The sequence below is a fragment of the Coloeus monedula genome (genome assembly GCF_965178545.1).
Source record: "Coloeus monedula genome assembly, chromosome: 9".
Taxonomy (NCBI): domain Eukaryota; kingdom Metazoa; phylum Chordata; class Aves; order Passeriformes; family Corvidae; genus Coloeus; species Coloeus monedula.
In genome coordinates, this window is record NC_138789.1 from 1,607,847 (window position 1) to 1,627,215 (window position 19,369).

Sequence of the window (19,369 nt, forward strand, 5' to 3'; positions counted from 1 at the left end):
AAAATCAGGCACTTCAGGTGAGAGGAAAGCTGGCGTGTCTGGGTGCAACCTGATAAAATCTGTTCCAGTAGAGAGGACACATAAAGAAAAGGCCCCTTTTGTCTGTTAGTTTAATAAAATATTCTATTTGCATGCTTCCTGAGTTGAAACATTGTCCAGTATAAACTGTAATCACTGCCAAATACAAAATCAGGTCATTCTGTAGGGTTTTATCCTAAAATTAGCTATATAAATCATGGCTGAAGTTGTTATTGTTCTGCCTCGGCAATAGCACTGATGTTCTTAACCCATATATTTTCTAGCAGTGCTGTTTCCCTGATTTAAAAACGAAAGTAAAGGCTGAAAATGCATCATGCACTTTGCAGCTGGAATGTCCAAGTTGTGCAGTCTGGGTGAGATCAGACTGTCTGCTAACTTCAGTGAGCTCAGTGTAGCTGTTGATAGTAGCAATGTTTTATTCCCAGCCTGCTGTAATGCTGTCAGCAGCTACCACTGACTTTTTATTTCCCAAAAATAGACAGAGATTTTGTAAGAATTCAGAAATCTGAAGTTTCAATGACATTAGATGCATCATCTTCTCAAATGCTGTGGTTTTTTCGTGTAGGACCACAAATCTAGCAGGTTGGATTGAGAGATGAAAGAGGTTTCTCAGGGCTGCAGAGATGCAGGAGAGAGAGACTGTCTCCTCTCTAGGAGCTTCACAAAATAAGTGGAAGCAGCAGAGAAATACATATGGACAGGGGATAGCAAGAGAACAGCTGCAACATGATCAGAACTTAAGGTTTTGCTGGGTTAGTTTTAGCTTTGATCAGTCCCTAAAACAGCTTTGCTGTGTTGTCACAAACTCTTGATAGTGTGGGTTCAGATTAAGTGACCAGGGCAGGGAAGAAATGGGGTAGTGCTGATTGATGTTGATTTTACTACTTACAGCAACAGGGTTTGAGACTCCCTGCGCTGGAGATGCCACACTCCAAATTTTGCTTTTCCATCTCGTCCTTCACACTACCAACTGCATGGCCAAAACTGAATTGCCTTTTTCCTGGATCAGGTTATTCCCTGATCCACTGAGCACCAGTGGCAGCCCCAGACAGGCTTTTGGCAGCCTGTATCAATGCCATTATTAACTAACAGGGGCAAACCCTCAGTGAACATGAGGTCTGCTCTTGATGCTGAGGTTCTCCTCTCTTACCAGCTCTCTCTCTTCCTTATTCCCTTCCCCACTTTGTGCTTTTCCTTGGAAAGTGATTTTGCCCTTCCTCACCACATTTTCCAGGCTGTTTAAAGATGTTTCCTGTGCACCATCTTTAGCATTACACAATGGCGTTGTATTCTGGTTTTGGATGGTGCTAACCTTTCTTTCCTCATTGAATGGCCACAGAACTAATTGGATACTGTGGATCAGTATCAGCATGATGAAGGACTCCTATTGCTGTGTCAACAGCTTTTTCATTTGCAACTGTTTACCCACCCCTTAAGGTGTCTGCATCACCCTGATGCACTTAACAGTTCAGGGTACGTGTGGCTTTTTTGTCATCATCATTCCATTTTCCTAATGTACCTGATGTCCAAGCAGGGCCACTTTGGAGACTATCCTGGCCAGTGAAATACTGATTTTTCTGCTGTGGTAACTGGAACAGTGATTTCTCTTTTTCAAACATCTCCGTGTAGAGTTAGCCTTTCACACTGTTTCAAGTCTGGATGGCTTACCTGGCTTGTCACTCAGCTCAAAAGAATGATGGGATATTAATGGCCAGGAAGGTCGTGTGCCTTTCTGGGAGAGAATTAATGTTTTCCAGCTGAGAGCAAGGTCTTACCTTAATAGATTCTCGTGGCTGAATAGTGTGTTCTATGGAAAGCCTGCAGTGACTCAGAAAGGATCTCTTTGTGCGACTGTATGACACGTTTTGGGTGGAGTTAAGCAGCTTCCTTGGGCTTGAGCTACAAGATTACCTTCAGCATATGAATGGAGCACGGTGTTCAAAGGCACAGACAAAGCTCAGGCATTTCTTTCAAGGCCTGTGGAAAAACTTCACAGCAGTGCTCAGAATTCAACCTTGATGAAAACAAAGTGGCATGCAGCAGTCCAGGGCTTGCCCATTACTTGGACAAGACTTTACCTGCAGTGTGTTTTTTCATTTTGTGGATAGTTAAAATCCTTCTTCTAGTCCATGATCTCTGAGGCTGTTGGCCAGGGGAAGTAGGGGACAAGGTCTGTGTTTTGGAAGTGCACATTTGTCTCCCTTAATTCAAACTCATTCCAAAATTCACTGCAAAGGCTTTGTTTTTTTTTGCATTTGAAAGCGTTTACAGCACTTCAGTCAGTTAAGGGTTGTTTGGAGGAATCTGCATTTTTGGCCAGTATGGCTGTCATCATATTTCTGTCCCAAAGTACTTATTGTAGTGGAAGCACTGAGTTTAGTGGGATTTTTTGGGTGAGAGCACCTCTTTGAATGTTTGACTTACATGTTATCCCTCTTCATGGACCCTGGGATGTAAATGAAGGTGAGGTATCAAACCATGCCTTCTGCTGTTCTGGTGAAGACAATCTTTCTGGCTCTGGTAGGTAGATCACATTCTACTTCTGCTCGGGACAGACAGTGAGGAGAACTGCAGCTATGCCATGTTATTTCGACTTGAGATGTTTGTAGTTAAGCTGATGTTTCTGTTCCTGCACCTCAGGGATGCTGCCAGGCACTGTCTTCCTGCCTTGCTGCCACTGCTTCCTAGGAAATCACAGAGGGACCTGAAACCTCTCATCAGTGTGCAGGATGTGTTGCATGTGCAATTTTCACATAAGCCTCAAGAGTTTAAGAGCTGATACAACTTTTTTACTTGCACAGAAGAAGTGGTATCTGACTTGTCTTGGATAAAGCATTTGCAATGAATAGTGAGTAACAATATAGAGACCTACTGGGAGTTTCCTAACTTTATCCCAGAGGTCATCACACTTAAGTAACAAGTGAATGAATAAAATGAACTTGAAAAGCTCCATTTGATTCTCTAGAGAAAAGGATAAATCTGTCATTAGCAGAAATGAGCGTGCTAATTGTTTGCTTAAATATTCTTTTCCTGAACATTTTGTCTTACAACTGGCATAGAAGTCATTTAGTCAATGTGATGAAATTCAAATTTAAATTGAAATGAGCCTTGAAATTCAGGAACAGATAGGCAACTCCAACATTCATCTTTTACTCAGAATGCCAAATTGCTCTTGCTGCTAGCTGTTGCTCTATCCCTTAAGAGTTTAATGCTTTCCAACCTCGGCAGTTTCCAAAGCTGCAGTTTTTCTGGTAGCTCATTCAAAGGAATTGCTCTTTGGAATGACATCCTTTGTAATGGCTTCCTGTGTTTCCTCCTGTTCAGACTGGTGCATAGATTAGCTGTTCCAGCCTTTTATTTGGGTACTGTGCTTCCATGCTAACTGGTGAAGACTGTCACATTGCTCAGGAGAATCTGTAACCGGTGAGTGCAGTGTGGGCTCTCATCTCAAAGGCCTCTTTTTGTAGTGTCTGAGCATCTAAACGTTGCATGAGTTTTTAAGAGCAGAGTTTCGAATGTTTGGGCAAGGTTCCTGTTAGCCAGTTAAATCTCAAGAAGAAGACAAGAAGTGAGCCTGTAGGTGCTTGTGCAAATCCAGTTGCTCTTCACGCGTTGCTTCTTTTCCACGTGGGATACCTGTGTATCATCACATGCTTTCCTGTGCTTGTTTCCCTGTATACATAATCCACCATACCTTTGGTTTAAGCCTTCTTATCTGAAGCTTGGATTTTAGCAATTGGGACACTATATTTAATATCCTTCCTCTCTTCCAGTGGAGCCTGCTGCAAGGTCAGTTTAGGTAATGAATCACATCGTCATCTCCAGAACCTAGTTAAGAAGGCTAATACCTCCTCAGGCTAGTGAAGCAAAATGTAGTTCTGGACTAAAATCAGGTTTGACTGATAATTTAGCAGACTCAGGTTCTCAGGAGCGTGCGCTTTCCTTTCCTTAGAGCCACTTTGACTGCTCTCAAGCCTGTTTGGTTTGTATGATGTCTGCTAATACAACAGAAACCTGAAAGCTGTTGCTTCATGAATGCACTCTTAAAATCCTAGGGAGGATGTTCCTGTTTACATCTGTCCTTTGTAATGCCTCAAGCCCTTGTCTACATGATCTTGACCTCTTGGAGTGTGTGGTTCCAGGGAATCTGACTGTGCTGCCTTTTCCCTCCACCACAGCTCCATGACTTGTGCAACTTTGATTCTTTCAAGAACCAGAGCTGACACAGCTTTTGCAGTAAGAAGAGTATTTGTTGTGTGCAGTGTGTATCTTGAATTGAGAGAGATGCGTTCAGCAAATGGCACAGTGTTTTTGGTTTTGATAGATGAACCCAGCTCTCTTTGTACAAATAAGACTCCTGGTGCTCATGTAAGAAGTTTCATCTCTTCCAAGGTCTGGTACATTTAAACAGCATGGATTGAAGCACCTTTTACCATAAAATGGCTGTTCTTCAGATGTTCTAGGTGTCATAAAATTTATTTTGGATATCAGGTTACAGGGACTAGTGCATGTAGAGTTATGCATGTTACATAGCCAGTAAGAAAAGCTGGGTTAGGAGCATAATTGAATGCTGCATCTGAACAGTGCATAATTATTTTCTCCTCCTTCAAATGTAAAGAATGAATTCTTTCCAAAGCTGCAGGTTATTACTGCTGTTGTCTTCATCAGTTTTGTAGCATTAGTAAACCTTGCTTGGGTGTACTGAATAGTTCGTTTCTCCAACAAGTCTGATAGATGACAATCCTTGAATTGCACAAAAGCCATCTGTACCTCGTTCCTGTGAGAAATTGCTGTAGCTCTTCAGAACCATAAAGGTCAACGTTTCAAAAGAGTTCTAGAGAAATCTCTTTTGCTTCCCTCTCCCATCAGAGCCCTTTTCTCAACTGATTAATATCTAATGTTTTATGTCTCCTCCTTCTCTCCTTAATACAAGACAAGTTATTTAGGGTGCAGGCTTTATGGGCTGCTCTGTCAAAAGCTTTAGACAAGTCAGTAAAAAAATGTCCCCACTGTGTAAAGACCATTATCCATAACCTGGCAAATATTGTCTGTAACTTTGAGCTGTAGGGAATCCGTGGAACACAGAAGTTAAAAACCCAGTTGGCAGTTGCCATCAAGGCTGCTGTTCTCTTCATCTGTTCAGCAGAGGGAGATATAGATCTTTAGAGGAATGCTAGTGCTGGTGTATATTTTTTAAAAAATAGTACAGTTGGTGTGAGAGATGCAAATCACTGGCTGAAGCAGGGTATAGCCTTTCCTGCACAGCTCTGTCAAAATATTTCAAGTGCTGACCTGAAACCCTCTGCTGGCACATCCCTGAGCCTTTCTTTTGTAGAAGGAAAAGTAGAAAGGTCTTATTGTGATGTTGGTTTTGCCAGAGGTTAAACTGAGGCTACCAGACGTTCAATCTAAGCTCAGCTCTCTTGTTTCAGTTTTCATGGAGTGGATCTTTCTCATGGTGCTCCTTTTATCATCCAGTTTGCTAAAAAGAACACTGTTGGTCATTTACCTTCTTCTCAAAGCTGTGTTCTTTGTTCATTTAAATGAAGACCTGGGCTGGATTTCTGTTGAATACCCTAAATATGATTTTTTTGAGGGTGGATTTCCATTGGATTATGTAAATCGAATTTTTGGAGGCTGTTGCCCATCATCTGTATTGCAGCGTAGGAAAATGAGATTAAGTTGTCATCCCCAAATACCCATGTGCCTTCCTCTGCTTTAGAAACTTCCTTTCATCTCCTTGCTAACATCACGGGCTCTGTAGCTTCCTCACTTTGAAGGGTTTTGTTTGGTTTTCTTTTTTTTTTTTTTTAAGATTTTGCCACCAGCAAGATGAATCACACAGACCTTGCTTAATCTTGTATAGTCTTTAGAGCTCACGGAGGAGGTTTTTGCCTGCAGAGAAAATATGTATTGAATGCTTTTCTCAAGTTCAGTCCCTTTTAGGGTGGCCATTGAATGTTTGACACCTATGAAGATGGGGTGTGCAGGACTTCCCCAGGAGTCTGGTACCACTTGTAGAGAGAGCACTTGTCTAGACAGAACTCTGAGAGCAAATATGAACAAAGTGCCGCATCCCAAATCATCTTGGACACACAGGAAATACAAAATAAGGACATTGTTCCAGTTTGCTGCTGTGGACCAGAGCATTGCTTCTAGAAGAGATTGCTGAGATTCCCCCAGGGCTGCAGAAAATGGTTATTCAGAGAAAAACTGTTCCTTCGCTGCAAAGGAAACTTCAGGTACAAAGAAGAGGAAAAAGCAAATGCATCAAATGAGTAATTTTGTGTTAGTTATAGAAACAAAGTGCTTGCAGTTTCTGCTGGAACAAAAAATTGTGACTACAAAGCCATATCCAGCAAACATTTTAATGTGCCTGTGATAATGGCTGTTGAGATAAATTTTTCTTGCTCTATTTGGGCTTTTTGGGAAGGGAAAGTACAAACAGGAAAAATAAAAAATACCAGTTATCTTTACCTGCGCTGCAGTGTTCTGAGGGGAGGTGTTGGGGTGAAATGGGTTGGTTTCTGCTGTCTGCTCCTCGTGTGATTTGTCATGCTGCAGGAGGGGAAATGGCACTCTTCATTCTTCAGCAAGATGCTCTGGATAGCTCCATCTGCAAAGGTTCTTCTCTTTGGGCTCTATCAAGCCCATCTTTAATCCCTTGCCTTTACAGTAAGGGAAATGGTTTGTACAAAGGGCACTGATGTCAACTTTACTGTTGATGTTACCTAGTTTCTTCTTCAGAAAATTCTCGTGCTAATTTTTAGTGCAGAGCTTTATTCCTGTGACTTCAAGTCCACTTTTTCCTGTCCCTAATGCGTTGTCATCTCTTTTCTTGTCCTGAAGCATCTATTTCTTTTATGTAGTGGAAGCTATCACACTGTTCTCTCCCAGAAATGGTTTGTGGTAGGCCAAAGCCTGCACTGATCATATCCCATCCCAGTATTACTCTCTCAAGTGAAATAAATCTCTTTAAAGTGTTTGTTGGCTGGAAGGCTTCTTCACCATTCTTTGTCAAATGCCACCTGGCATTTCTGTTGCTGTAATAAAGACCCCTTTTTCAATCCCCACACTCTTTTCCTGTCCTGGAGGAGACCCAAGATTAAGAATTTTTTCTTAATCTTTTTTGGGGGAGGGGCTGGTTGGGGGTCACTGCATGAAGTTACACTTGTCTTGTTGGGTTGAATTATTCCCAAAGATGGAATGTTCAGCTGTCCTATGTCCCCGGTCCTCTCTCCAGAGCAAGACCCACATACGGATGTTCAAACTCCAGCCTGCCTCTCTGCTGTAGGGAAGATGAAATCTCCACCCTAAGCTTTCTGAACAAAGCCACCTCAGTCAGATTTGCGAGTACTGTTGTTTGGTATTACAGGCTTGGCAGCAGTTAAAATTCAGCAGTTCGTTTTCTTTTTAACTAGTAAGAAAAAAAAGTTGAATTAAAGGAGAGCTAAGGTTGTATGGCAGTGCTTCATGCCACCCCCATCGTGTGGGCGTAGATAGACAAAACCTGAAACATCTGAGAAGGCAGAAACTTGTGCAGCAAAACACAGTCTAAACATATTGCTGTAATGCTGAGAGGTGGGCTAATGCCTTGCCTTTCTTATGTCAACAGCAAATAGCTTAAGCAAGTTTGTATTAAAAAAAATTCTCCCTAATCCTTTGACATAAGAGCAGTTTCAAGACAGCTGAGGGAAGAGTTTATAGAATTGTCTTTGGAAATGCTGGGAGCATGACTGAGTAGGACTCTTGAACACAATTATTTCACTTGGAAACTGAATCCAACTTTGTAGTCGTCCCACCTTTGACTGGGCAGTTGGACTGGCTGGATTTCAGAGGTCCCTTCCAACCTACAGTATTCCATGACTTTGAGGGCCCTTGAGCAAGAATGGATTTCTAACAGAAATTGCATTCTATATAGGATTAAGTTTCATTTGAGCTTCCCCATAATTAAATTGAGTTGTCTTTCAACCAGTCTTTGATATCATTGCCTTGGCAGGGAGGCTCCATTTCCTGGTTCCACTTTTTTTATTGATGGCTTTTGAGTTAGTCTGTAAGTAACTCTGGAGCTTGGTGGATGGCTTTGGTAGATTTCCTCTGGAATTAAAGGAAATGTGTTTTCAAGCATTTCATTTTCAAGGTTTGGGCTCTGATGGCAGCCATCTGCCTTTCCTCAGGTGTTTGAGGGAGCAGCACTTGGTCACCCAGCCCTTGTTCAGGTTTCTCTAAGGACCAAGGTACCCTAATGTGCTGTGTCATCCTTAGTGTACTGCATGGAAGTACAGCGATTTGAGTTTATTTTTAAATCAGGATGTTTTTCCTTTTTATTTCCTTCTTCTTTCTCCTCCCTAGCAGAAGAAGAGTTTTTCCTTGTGAAAACTGAGGTTTCCTGTGAGCCTCCTGATCTTGTTTCCATTTTTAGTCCAGCCAAAGACTTTACCTTTGTGGATGCAAGCTTCTTTTTTTATAGCAAGGAATCACACTGAGCCTGGCTGAAAAAGAGATTTTTGGTTAACCCATCTAAAGTTCTGTTGTTCTACCTCTTGTTTATCTATGGGCAGCAAATATTCATCAAGATGGCTTATCCCCTCTTTCATGACTTACCACTTAGGGAAATAACAGCAGGTACTCTTTCCTTTTACCCAGAGACACTCAAAACAAGCTTTGATTTGAACCACTGTGCTCTGGACACGTGAAGGCAAGGATGTAGTTACATTTTCCTGCTAAACAAGTTGCCTAGATACAATTCTCAGAGCCCTGAAAACGGAGTGATCTTGCTTACAATTGGTATACAGAGCAGAAACAAGTGAAAGGAAAGATCAATTTATGTAGGTAGATGTTTAAATATCTATAATTGGGTGTCAGCTATCCCCTTCAATGTTTGAGTGATAGAGGCTTCCTCCAGGATCTCTGAAGTAATTTTTTTTAGCCAATAGAAGTAAAACCGAAATGAAATGTTACAAAGTCATGTCTCTCCTCTTCCATTCTGATGAAAAGCATTTTGTGGGCTTGTTTTATATCCTTCTATTTTGCTGTTCTTTTGGTTTCCCCAGGATAATCTAACTGATGGCGAGCAGAGGTATCTTGCACCAAGTTTGCTCTTACTCAGTTTGTCTTGTTAAACAAGTCGTTTAAATACACTCCCTCAGACTATAAACATGTCCTGTTGTTACTGCTGATGTACAGAGTTTCACTGGTGAAAACAAGCCAGATTTGATCCAAGCTGGAAGTTCCTATGGAGGAAAACAGACAAATGAAGAAGATGGGGCAGTCATGAGCTGAGGACGTGAGTTACTAGATGTAACAAATCAGATCATCATGGTCAGAGAAGCACAAGAGCACATTAGAGATTACACTCCAGCCTCAGTGTAAAACTTTTCAGTAAAAGATCTGTAGCACGAGGTGTGCAGGACTGCAGGCTGTAGCCAGGGCATTAATGCACAAAATTATTTTGACCTTTAGGTTTGCTGTTGAAGATATATTTTATTAAAAAAAAAAAAAAGTCCAAGATATGCTTTAATCACTGGATACTTCTACCAGGCCACTTAATTAACATCTGGCTGCCTACCTGACAGCTCTGCATTTGAATATGGGCATCTTCTTGTCTGTGATACTCATCTGCTGTGGAACAAGGAGCACCACTTACATTCTCAAGTCTGTGAGAGCTGAGAAATCCAAGTAATGTAAAGGACTTATTTTTTTAATGGATCAATAATCTAAATATTGAGCAGTTGAGAAGTGTGCATTTTTAAATGATTGAAATAAGAAAAATGGTCATTGATTCTCCAGCAATTTAGTTTTCCAGGAGAGAGCCACAGAACCTTTGTATGCAGCTCTTGGGGCTTTCTAGTTGTTACATCCTATGAATATAAAACTGTTGCATTGCAGGTAAATTTTTGTTTTGCTGTCCTTGGCTTGATATTCCTTCAAGTAAGTGGTTCTTGGTTGAAAAAAGCCTGGGGGGTCTTGTGAATTAGCTGATGCTGATTAATGTTCATGGTGAAGGTGGGTGAAACACATGACCTAGAAGATGAATGTTACCTGGAATTGCTGGGTAGCTGGAGAGTGGGATTGCTCTGCTCTCTGGTTTTTGTGTGTGGCTGCCTGGTGTGTGCTGGTACTCAGTGAAAGATAAAATTGCTGGTCTGTGATGCCCTGTCATAACCCTCGCTGCTCTTTGTGGAGCTGCTGCTCATCAGTACACAGGAAGAGCTTTACAACACAGGTGGTGTTGAACCTAAAGCCCGTGGGTAACAGCAGCTTTGTAAATTTTAGTAACAAATCTAAATGTAAGGAAAATCACTTTTAGCAAAAACAGACTTTGTCCTTTTCTTTCTTTTGTTTAAATAACCAAAAATCCAAGATCCATCCCATTTTTCTGAACAACTTGGAGATTACCTAAGATGCTGCTGGCTCCATTAGCAATTCCCAATTCTCTTATTTTAGAAGTTCTTAAACCTGATTTCTTATGGCTGTGGTAATCACATCATGAGTTCATTTACTGCATCCCCACCCCTGCAACCAAGCTGAATCCAAGAACTGAGACTGAGGAGGTGCTGATCCCTTCACCTTGTTCAGCACAAACCCATCCTCCTCTTTTGCCCTTTGGCTGCCAGCTGGAGTCTTGTGAATTTATGAGCAGCTGAGCAGTGAGGGATGCCATCCTTTGCTGACACGGGTTGTATTTACTGAAGAGGTGGCAAGATCTCTCAGAAGTTTGGAGAAGTCTGAATTCTTGATGAGTTGTCACTAGATGGCTCAAAGGTGAAAGCAGCAGTGTCTTAAGGGAAGTAAGCTGAGCGTAATGGAAAAGCACTATTTAAAAACTCAGGCTTGTGGTCAGGGACCTCTCAGCAGCAATGGCAGAGCTTAGCTGCCCTTTTTGCCTTCTGAGACCACTTAAAAACAAATGTATAAAAAATAAAATGACTTCCCAGCAAACATTTGAATTCAGAAAACGTAGCAGCGGATTTCTGTCGTGCTCAGCTTCTGCAGTGACATTGAACTAGATGAGAATTGTTCTGGAGTGTTTAATTTGTTATGAAATATATAGATGTTCTTTCCCATTATTTCATAAATATTTAAATTAAGCCTGAATGCAGAAGAAAAGGTGAAGTAGGGAGCTGTTGCTGCCCAAGGGTTGGGTGGGCGGGAGGCTTTAACTCTGTAAATGTCAATTCTGAGATGAACTTATTCTAAGTGAGTTTTCTAGTTGGGGTGGAAACTGGCTGAATTATGATATTAATGTTCATTTTGAGGAGCAAACAAGAAGCAAATACCCCTGGTGTTGCTGGTTAGTAGTGGAGCATGCTCCCTGGTCTGCCAGGGATGCCGAGGGCAGGAGCCAGCGCTGGGATGCTGGATGAGCTTAAAGGTGGAGTTGAGGAAGTGTTTGATTCCCCTCATTGCCCACTCCATTTCCATTACCTTCAGCTGCCTCTTGGGAAAAACTAATTTTCTGAGCCTCCTGGAGCAACCTGCCACCTCCTCTCGGACCTGCTGGTGTGCCAGGGATGCTTCCCATCCCAGACAATTCAGCCTCATCAAAGTCCACCAGGCAAGGCTTCTGCTGGGGTACCTGGGAGTTGTATTTTTCCCATTTAACTTCACTTTGGGGCTCTCTGCTTCCTCAGCAGATGGCATTTTTATCATGTTTTTTGCAAAGTCCATATGGCCTACAAGAGAGAGTATCTCTTTAATTGTAAAACATGACCACCTGTTCAGATTTTAATGAATGCAGTGAGCATTCATCTTCATACAGCTACTTAAAAATAGCTGCTTCAATGGAATTAAAAAAAAAAACCTAAACACAAAAACAGACAAAAAGCTAAAACTCAGTTGGGCACCAACACTTCGTCTGCTGAAATAATCAATTAATAATTAAGTAGCTAATTTTAGAGCCCAGTGGCCTTGCTGGTTCCCTCAGCCCCGTTGTGATGAGAGCAGACAGTGATTGATTGCCCTGCCAATGCCGAGAGGCACAGCCGTGCTGGGGCCAGATGCTGGCAGGCTCTGAGCTGTTTACTGGGATATTTGGAAGGTGAATGCAACTTCGTGGCTCTGCTCTGCAAATAGACTTGTCTGCCCTGCTACGGCTCTCTCCCCTCTGCATTGCTCCAGCTGCTCACATGCAGACATCTGCAGGTAGCCCTTTCCCTGCCTCTTTCTGAAGGATAAAATCTGGTGCTCAAAAAGGTGCCCTAATGATGGGCCAGCGTTGAAGCTGTATGCAAAAATAGACTTGAAAGGCTTATCCACTAACTGATTCCTAATAAAAAGCCCTGCTAGAATCATTCTGCTCATTAAAATAGTAATTGCCAGTTAACTGTTTCACAGCTCCCACAGGTCTGCTCTATAGATGGAAAAACTGTGGAGTTTCTTGGCTCCAGCTTTCAGAGTAGAAGAGACCAGGATGCCCAAATCTTGCTAGAGTGTTAATGCTTAATTCAAAGTCCCTTAGAAAATTATCCCATTATTCAATAAGCCTGTTGCAACATCATGTAGTTCTACAGCTAATTAAAATACCCAAATGGTAGGAGCACAGTGGGATTTTGATTATTTGGAGGTTTAATATTTCAGAGGTGAAAGGCACAGGAGCTCTTTAAAAGACTGCTTGGGGCACAGCAGCTTCAGTGCTGATGGCAAGGGATGCAATAGCTGCTGGGTTTCAACACAACAGAGTAATTTGGCAGAGTAAGTGGTGGAGAAAACTCGGTGTGGTTGCTTGGAGCATCTGCTTTTACACCTTGAGGAGGAAGAGGGCCAGAAATCCTCACCCAGAGAGGCCTCTGAGCCGGTCATCTGCAGAGAGTAAAGTGCTGGGGGCGGTGAGAGGGGAAGGTGGCTTGCCTTGTTTGATTGAAGGTACTTCTGACACAGCTCCTGCCCATCCTGCCATGGCCACCAATTAGCTCCTTAATCTGGGGGAGGAGCTCCCCTTGCTGGTCTGATGGTGGTTGCAGTAGCTTGATTGATGTAAACCTGGTTATCTCTCAAACCACCTGGGGTTTTGAGGCAGCGGGTCTCTCAGCTGTACAGAAGACAACACCCAACTTTGAAATGCTGTGTAAATACAAAAATAGCTGTAGCTATTGGCATTTAAGTTCATTTCTGTGTAATCTTTGTGATGAACTTCTACCAGTGGGACGTTATTTCAGTGGGAGGAGGGTCAGAGCAGTTTTCAGCTGATGTCTGGGTATCACAAGTTGCTCGGTGAGAGAGATGTCCAGCTTGGTTTCCATGTGTGTGGCCGTCCCTCCCTGCACTTCCAGAATATTCTGCAAGGGGTAATTAAATGAAATTCAACATTAAATGCTGTAAGTTGGGAAGGGAGCAGTTTATTAACCTTGTTGAGCTGGAAGGAGCGCTGGGAGGGTGTTTGGGGCTTGGGGCTCATGACGTTTTCTCTTCTTGGTTTTCTGTTTTCTTGGGAATTGGTATTTAGTTGTGCAGAAAAGAAAATGTATCACTGATTCTGCTGTGACCTCTTTTATATGGTTGTGGCACTGGGGTACATCTGTGAATTAAATCTTAAGATGAACTGGAATTTAGTCTGTTCCCTCGTTAGCAGAAATGCTAATTCTTTCTTGATTAGTAATAAAGTCAGAGGAGAGAAGCAAAAAACAGAGGTATGAAGGTTATCCATCCAGAAGCAAGCATGGCAAATTTAATCCTGTTTTTCCACAATCCAGTTTAAGTAGGAGACTGAGTTTTTACCCTCGAGTTCTTCAAGTTTTCCAAGAGGGGACAGCTTGAGAAAGGGAAAGGAGGATGCTGGGAATTAGAAATAGCAGTTGGAGTGGCTGGGCAGGGAGGTGAGAAGGCAGGCAGAAGAGGTGAGAGCGCTTTTAGCTGTTGCCTTGAACATGAGTCTTATGGGTACACGGGCTTTGCAGGAGGACACGGGTACAGGCACACACACGTGAATGCACCTTTTTCCCTTCCTGACCCTTTGAAAGGGAGCATGGACCCTTGTGGAGTGAATTTTGGGGCTGTTTTAGGAAGCCTGCCTAACCACTCTTGCTGTAGCGCAGACTGTTTATCCTAGATGGGGCTTGAAGTGAGAAGTGGAAGCTGCAGGCAGGATTTTTGCTGTGCTTCTTTTCCCGTGCGTCCTTCCCGACTGCTGAAGTTTCGCCCCTTTTCTTCCCTGTCTCCAGATCACTGTGTTCACTACTACGACCTTCGCAACACTAAGCAGCCCATCATGGTGTTCAAAGGGCATCGCAAGGCAGTCTCCTACGCAAAATTTGTGAGCGGGGAAGAAATCGTCTCTGCGTAAGTGTTGCCTTTCATGTAGGCTAAAATCTCCGCAGCCCTCGCTTCGCAGTGCTCTTCAGGGCTGGTGAGCACGTTCACCTGCGTGGGTGGCTGCTCTCACAGGCTGCTGTGCTTTTGGGAAGCAGATCGTTGCTTTTCTCTGAGTCAAAATTAGAAATTCATTCCTGGTGTCTCCTGGCTGTGCTCTGTCTTGTGGAGCTAAAATGCTCAAGAGGAATATGAAGACAACTGGACATGGCTCCTGTCCGCAAGCCCTGACTTTGGGAAGCTGCAGGTGGGCTTTCCTCCCACTGTGTGCACTGAGGATGCTTCTGACCAGAGCTCTGTGATAGAGAAAGCTGCTGGCAGAGCCCTGGCGATAATAATCTGCAGCAGAACGCAGCTAATGAGTGACAGAAGGGATCAAACAGTACTGCTATGTATATGGTCTGAAGAGGAGGTTTAGCCACAGCCTGAGAGCAACTCAAATAGGACTGACTGTTTGATCTGTTCTCTGATAATTTGTTATCTGCTCTGTGAAGGCACTTTTTAGCCTTACATTTGGGTTAGAAAGTAGACAAAGAGAAACTATGTTTTGTGGCTCTAATAAGCATGCAGCTTTTCAGCCAGGGTAGACCATAAGATCTGCTGTGGAGGCCCTGAGGAACAATATTCTCCAGCTTCTGTTCAGTTACATGGCCAGATGTGTCTGCCCCAAAGCCAGATGTGGCTGCCTCTCTTCTAGGTAGGTTTTCAATCATGTGGGAATGAATGTGTCTGTCAGGTCACATAGTGAAAATTGGGAATGACTGGCTGCAAGCCTCTTCAGTAAACCAGAGGTGAGCCCCTCTTACCTCATGGGGAAGGTGGGGGGCTGCAGGGGGATCTTTGATCTCAACACATTCATGTCTAACACCTGAGGGCAGCAGGGATGGATCACAGGTGTAGATCCAGTCCCAGGAAGTATGCCTGCTGCCTTGTGATGATCCAGTTTGGTTCTGTCCCATGTTTTTACACAGTGAACAGAGCGTTTTAAAGTATTCAGGCTGCAAGGGAGTTACTCTGAGCTGAGCTGCATGATGGAGGATTCCCTGGTGGCTTCTGGTACTGTTTCTATTTAATCAGCTTCTCTCTTCTTACTTCTATTAACGTTATAACTCTATAAGGCTGCAAATTCATATCTAGAACACAGAGAAAATTAAATTTAATGCTTCGAACCAAATCTCTGTTAGAGAAAGTGTTTAATAGGAACAAGAGAAGGCTGGGAATGTTTTACAGCCATAATCAAGTGGAGCATCACTTATGGGATATTTTAGGACAGAATGGCCCTGTTCTGCTTGGGCCAGCATTCTGAGAAAGCATCTCCCAAAGTTCTGAGAGGAGTTATCGATAGAGCTGTTAGAGCTGTCAGACTTGGACAGGCAGCAACAGGGGGAGGTGTGAACAGGGAGAAATGTCAAAGCAGGTTATTTTTCCTGTCTTTCCTTTTGCAAACTGAGTAGAGGCAAGATCAGTAGTGATTCTCAAAAATCAAGCACCGATTTAAGAAAAAATTATATATATATTCAGATTCCGTAGATTTCTAGCTAAAGCTGTTTTATGGATTGCATTGATTTTCTTTGCCTTGTAGAGTTAGGTTTTGACCTCAGGGGTGCTCAGAACTGCCTGGTATTTAGCACAACACATTGATTGCAGTGCTGATTTACAGAGAGACAGATTTAACAGAGCAGCACATCCAGAATGTTTTTTTGGAGAGGATATGAAACCAGAAGAGCAGTGTAACACCACCAGGATCGATGACCTTTTTCCCTCCTTGCAGTTCCAGGGTGGATAGCTTTCTTCTTTCACGGTGTGCTTATCCTAAGCAATGTAAACATGGCTAGAGCTTGATGGGAATTCATTAACAGTAAAAACTTCCCATTAGTAATAGACTTAAGTGTTTTTATTTTAATGAAGACACCTAATATGTATGCCAGTGAAATACAGAGGTTAAGTGCCTATGGATCTGAGGTCTTCTTGATGGGTAGCTAAGAGCAGCAGCTGTCATAGGAATCTGACAGCTTGTGGACCAGGGATTAATCTTTTGCTGCTTCTTCCTGGCTGCAGAAAAGTTTAGTTTCCAGGCAACTCTGAAGCTTTTAAAAGCAGCATTTTAAAAATACAGCTGTCCTAATAGCACAGAAGGCACCTGCCCGTACTTGTGGGCCCAAAAAAGCAGGAGTATACACCTTTTTGCCTTCTCTGAGCTGTTCCCCTGAGAGTAAGGACAAGGGAAGGGAGAGTGAGCAGCAGCCTAGGGCAGGGACAGATGTGGAACAAGCACCAGGCAGAGAAGCTGAATGCTCTGTTTTGGGCCTCCCATCTCGACCTGGAGTTAGGAATGCACTCCTGCTTAAGTCACAGTATTACAGATAAAATTCACACTTTCTTTGTGATCTGACCTCGTACTAACTTACAATACTGACTAACAAATCTTGCTGCAGCTCCCTTATCGCTCCTTTGTCATTCCAGCTGTCATTGAGGACTGAGATAAGGTTTTTTGCAGGATAGCACAAGGTGCATCTCTCCTCTTTTGTGCTATATTTTTAGGTAAATGGGACACTGCTGTAGGGCTGATGTCTTATGTCATTGGTAATATTTGATGGATATTGTGTGATTTGAGTTTTTTCCTTTCAGCTCTAAATATTCAGGGAGCAGCCGGGTTGGTGACATGACCTGTGTGGGGGTGCATTGCCTGCTTCCCCTCCCTCCTGCCCAGGAGGCTGACAGGTCCTGCTCCCAATCCCTTTCAAATTTAGGGATCAGAACAGCACTACCCCTTTCTTTCAAAAGGCTTCATGGGGCTTCAGTTCTACCATGTCACCATTTGTTCCCCAGCTGTGTGTCTCAGTGAGTGCCAGAATACCAGAGCCATGTAAACTGTGATTGCTAGGAAATAATGCCTGTGATGTGAGAGATTATGTTCATGTCCCTTCAGCTTTGGGGGAAGAAATTAATCCTGTATCTCCTGGAAATGTGGGCTCTTCCTATTTGAGGTCTGCCAGGCAGCAGAGATTACTAACCCCAAAGGCAAAATGTTTTCTCACAGTAAACAGAAAAACATTTTGAAGGCAGGTATATTTGCATGTGGGGGATCCATGGCAAACAACAGTTATGATTAATCCCAACATATTTTGTATATCTTGAATAGTAATATTTAGCTTTCCCCGACAAGGTAAAAAAAGTAGAAGCTTGAGTTCTGTATCCATGCAGTCACGATTACACATGAGAAAAACAGATTTAATTTTAACAGCAACTCTGAGCCCCCATAGGTTTTTCTGTGCTTCTGCTTGGTATTGGGCAGGAGGAGGAGAACATGCTTCAGGGCTGCTGGGGAGTGAGGAGAATGCTTCCTACCCAAGCCCTGGAAAGACGTGAATGAGAGTTGCAGCTGGCATGGAGAAGGGAACAGATTTTATCCATGCTGTAAAGGTTTGAAAAATAAATAACTTTGGTGCGTCCTAGATCTGTGAGGATCTGGAGGAGGCAGTGGTAGCCCAAAGGCCATACAGTTCAGTAGAGGGCTCTGCAATTGATAGCAGAAAGGAAGAGTAATACTTCAGGGAAGTTTTTATTCGAATGTGTAATGTGTTTTTATTGAAACGTGTAATGTGTTTTGACAGGCTTTTAAAATAAGGTGCTACCTTTCTGAGCTCAAGCTGAGTTGCATATGATTGAAAGTGGGATAAATCTCCTGTTGTGCACTAAGGCTTCCTACTTTTCCATTGTCATTGGAGTGTTGAGGAGCAGGGTGGCCAGGGAGGAGTTCCTGCCATATGGCAGCAGGGTGACTTTAAGTATTGTTTTCAGGTCAACAGACAGTCAGCTGAAGCTGTGGAACGTAGGGAAGCCTCACTGCTTGCGCTCCTTCAAGGGTCACATCAACGAGAAGAACTTCGTAGGGCTGGCGTCCAACGGAGACTACATTGCCTGTGGTGAGTAGAGCAGCCACCCCGACATGCTGACAGGATTCCTGGCAGCTGGGGCCTCTCCAGCTGCAAAGCACAGCAGCACTTGTGCAATACAGCTGCATGGGCTTTTTAATAGAAAATTCTTCTGAATTTCCACCCTCCTTCCCCTCCAGGGAATGGCCTTAGCAGCCCTAAGGGGGTCTGTAGATGGTTTTCTTCCATTGCAGATGAGTCCTTTGTGCATGATGATTCAGGCTTGCTGTCATCAAAATCAACTACTAATGCCATTGCTCTTGATACAATTTATGTCTTTCAAGATTAACAATTGGCACATCCTCATACATCCCCAGTATCCTGGGCCACACGAGGATCCAGTACTTGTCACTTAGTGTGGCATTCTGCGTGGTGAAGCAAGAGTGCCCGCATTGCAAACAGCTCCTTAGAAGACCAATTCATTAGCTACCCCTTTGGCTGTTCCTGTCCTTTCACTGCTTAAGTCAGACTGTCGAAGCTCTGTAAATGCACAGCTCTAGGTGGGAAGGCAGTGACAGGCTGATAGCTGTGGGATGAGCAGGACAGCTGTGCCAGCACTGAAGGGAGGACCTTAGCTCGTGTGTTCTCTGATCACTGGGCAGCTTGCAAGGCAGAAATTGGGATGGGTTTCTAAATAAAGCCTATACAGTCTAGTCTTGCTTGCTTAAACCTCCACAGACCAAATTGGTGTACTTGATTGTGGCAGGAAAAACTTTGATAGTGCTACCTGCTTTTGAGCTGTGGCTCTGAGCAGGCTGGATGTAGCAGCGATTCCTGTGGTTGTGCAGATGCTTTGCTCAAAATGCTCTGCCCTGAGGAGGTTGTGGAGGGTTCTTGGGATCCTCTAAGTTTTGCAGGTGTGCTGCATGCTGCAGTTGTCTTGTAATAAAACCATGTCCTATTATTAAGTGTGATGGAAGTTTGCTGTGGAGCACTTCCAGCTGCCAGGGCCCCATGAGCGTGACAATAACTACAAGGAAATGTCTGGGCTTGTCTTAAACAATGAAAGAGCTACAACCCCTTATTTCTGTTTGTCTTACCAGAACCTAATCTTGTATACTTACTTTTTTTTTTTTTTTATTTTTTTT

The 19,369-nt window shown here is 43.2% G+C and overlaps 1 protein-coding gene across 2 annotated transcripts in view; it reads left to right on the plus strand.

Annotated features, from left to right (window-relative positions):
• COP1 (COP1 E3 ubiquitin ligase) overlaps positions 1-19,369 on the plus strand; it is a 124,391-nt gene that overhangs the window by 72,921 nt on the left and 32,101 nt on the right. For both annotated transcript variants that reach the window (XM_082287480.1, XM_082287481.1), the window contains exons 16-17: positions 14,199-14,316; positions 18,148-18,272. In XM_082287480.1, coding sequence (XP_082143606.1) covers positions 14,199-14,316; positions 18,148-18,272 — 243 coding nt within the window. The remainder of the gene's footprint in view (positions 1-14,198; positions 14,317-18,147; positions 18,273-19,369) is intronic.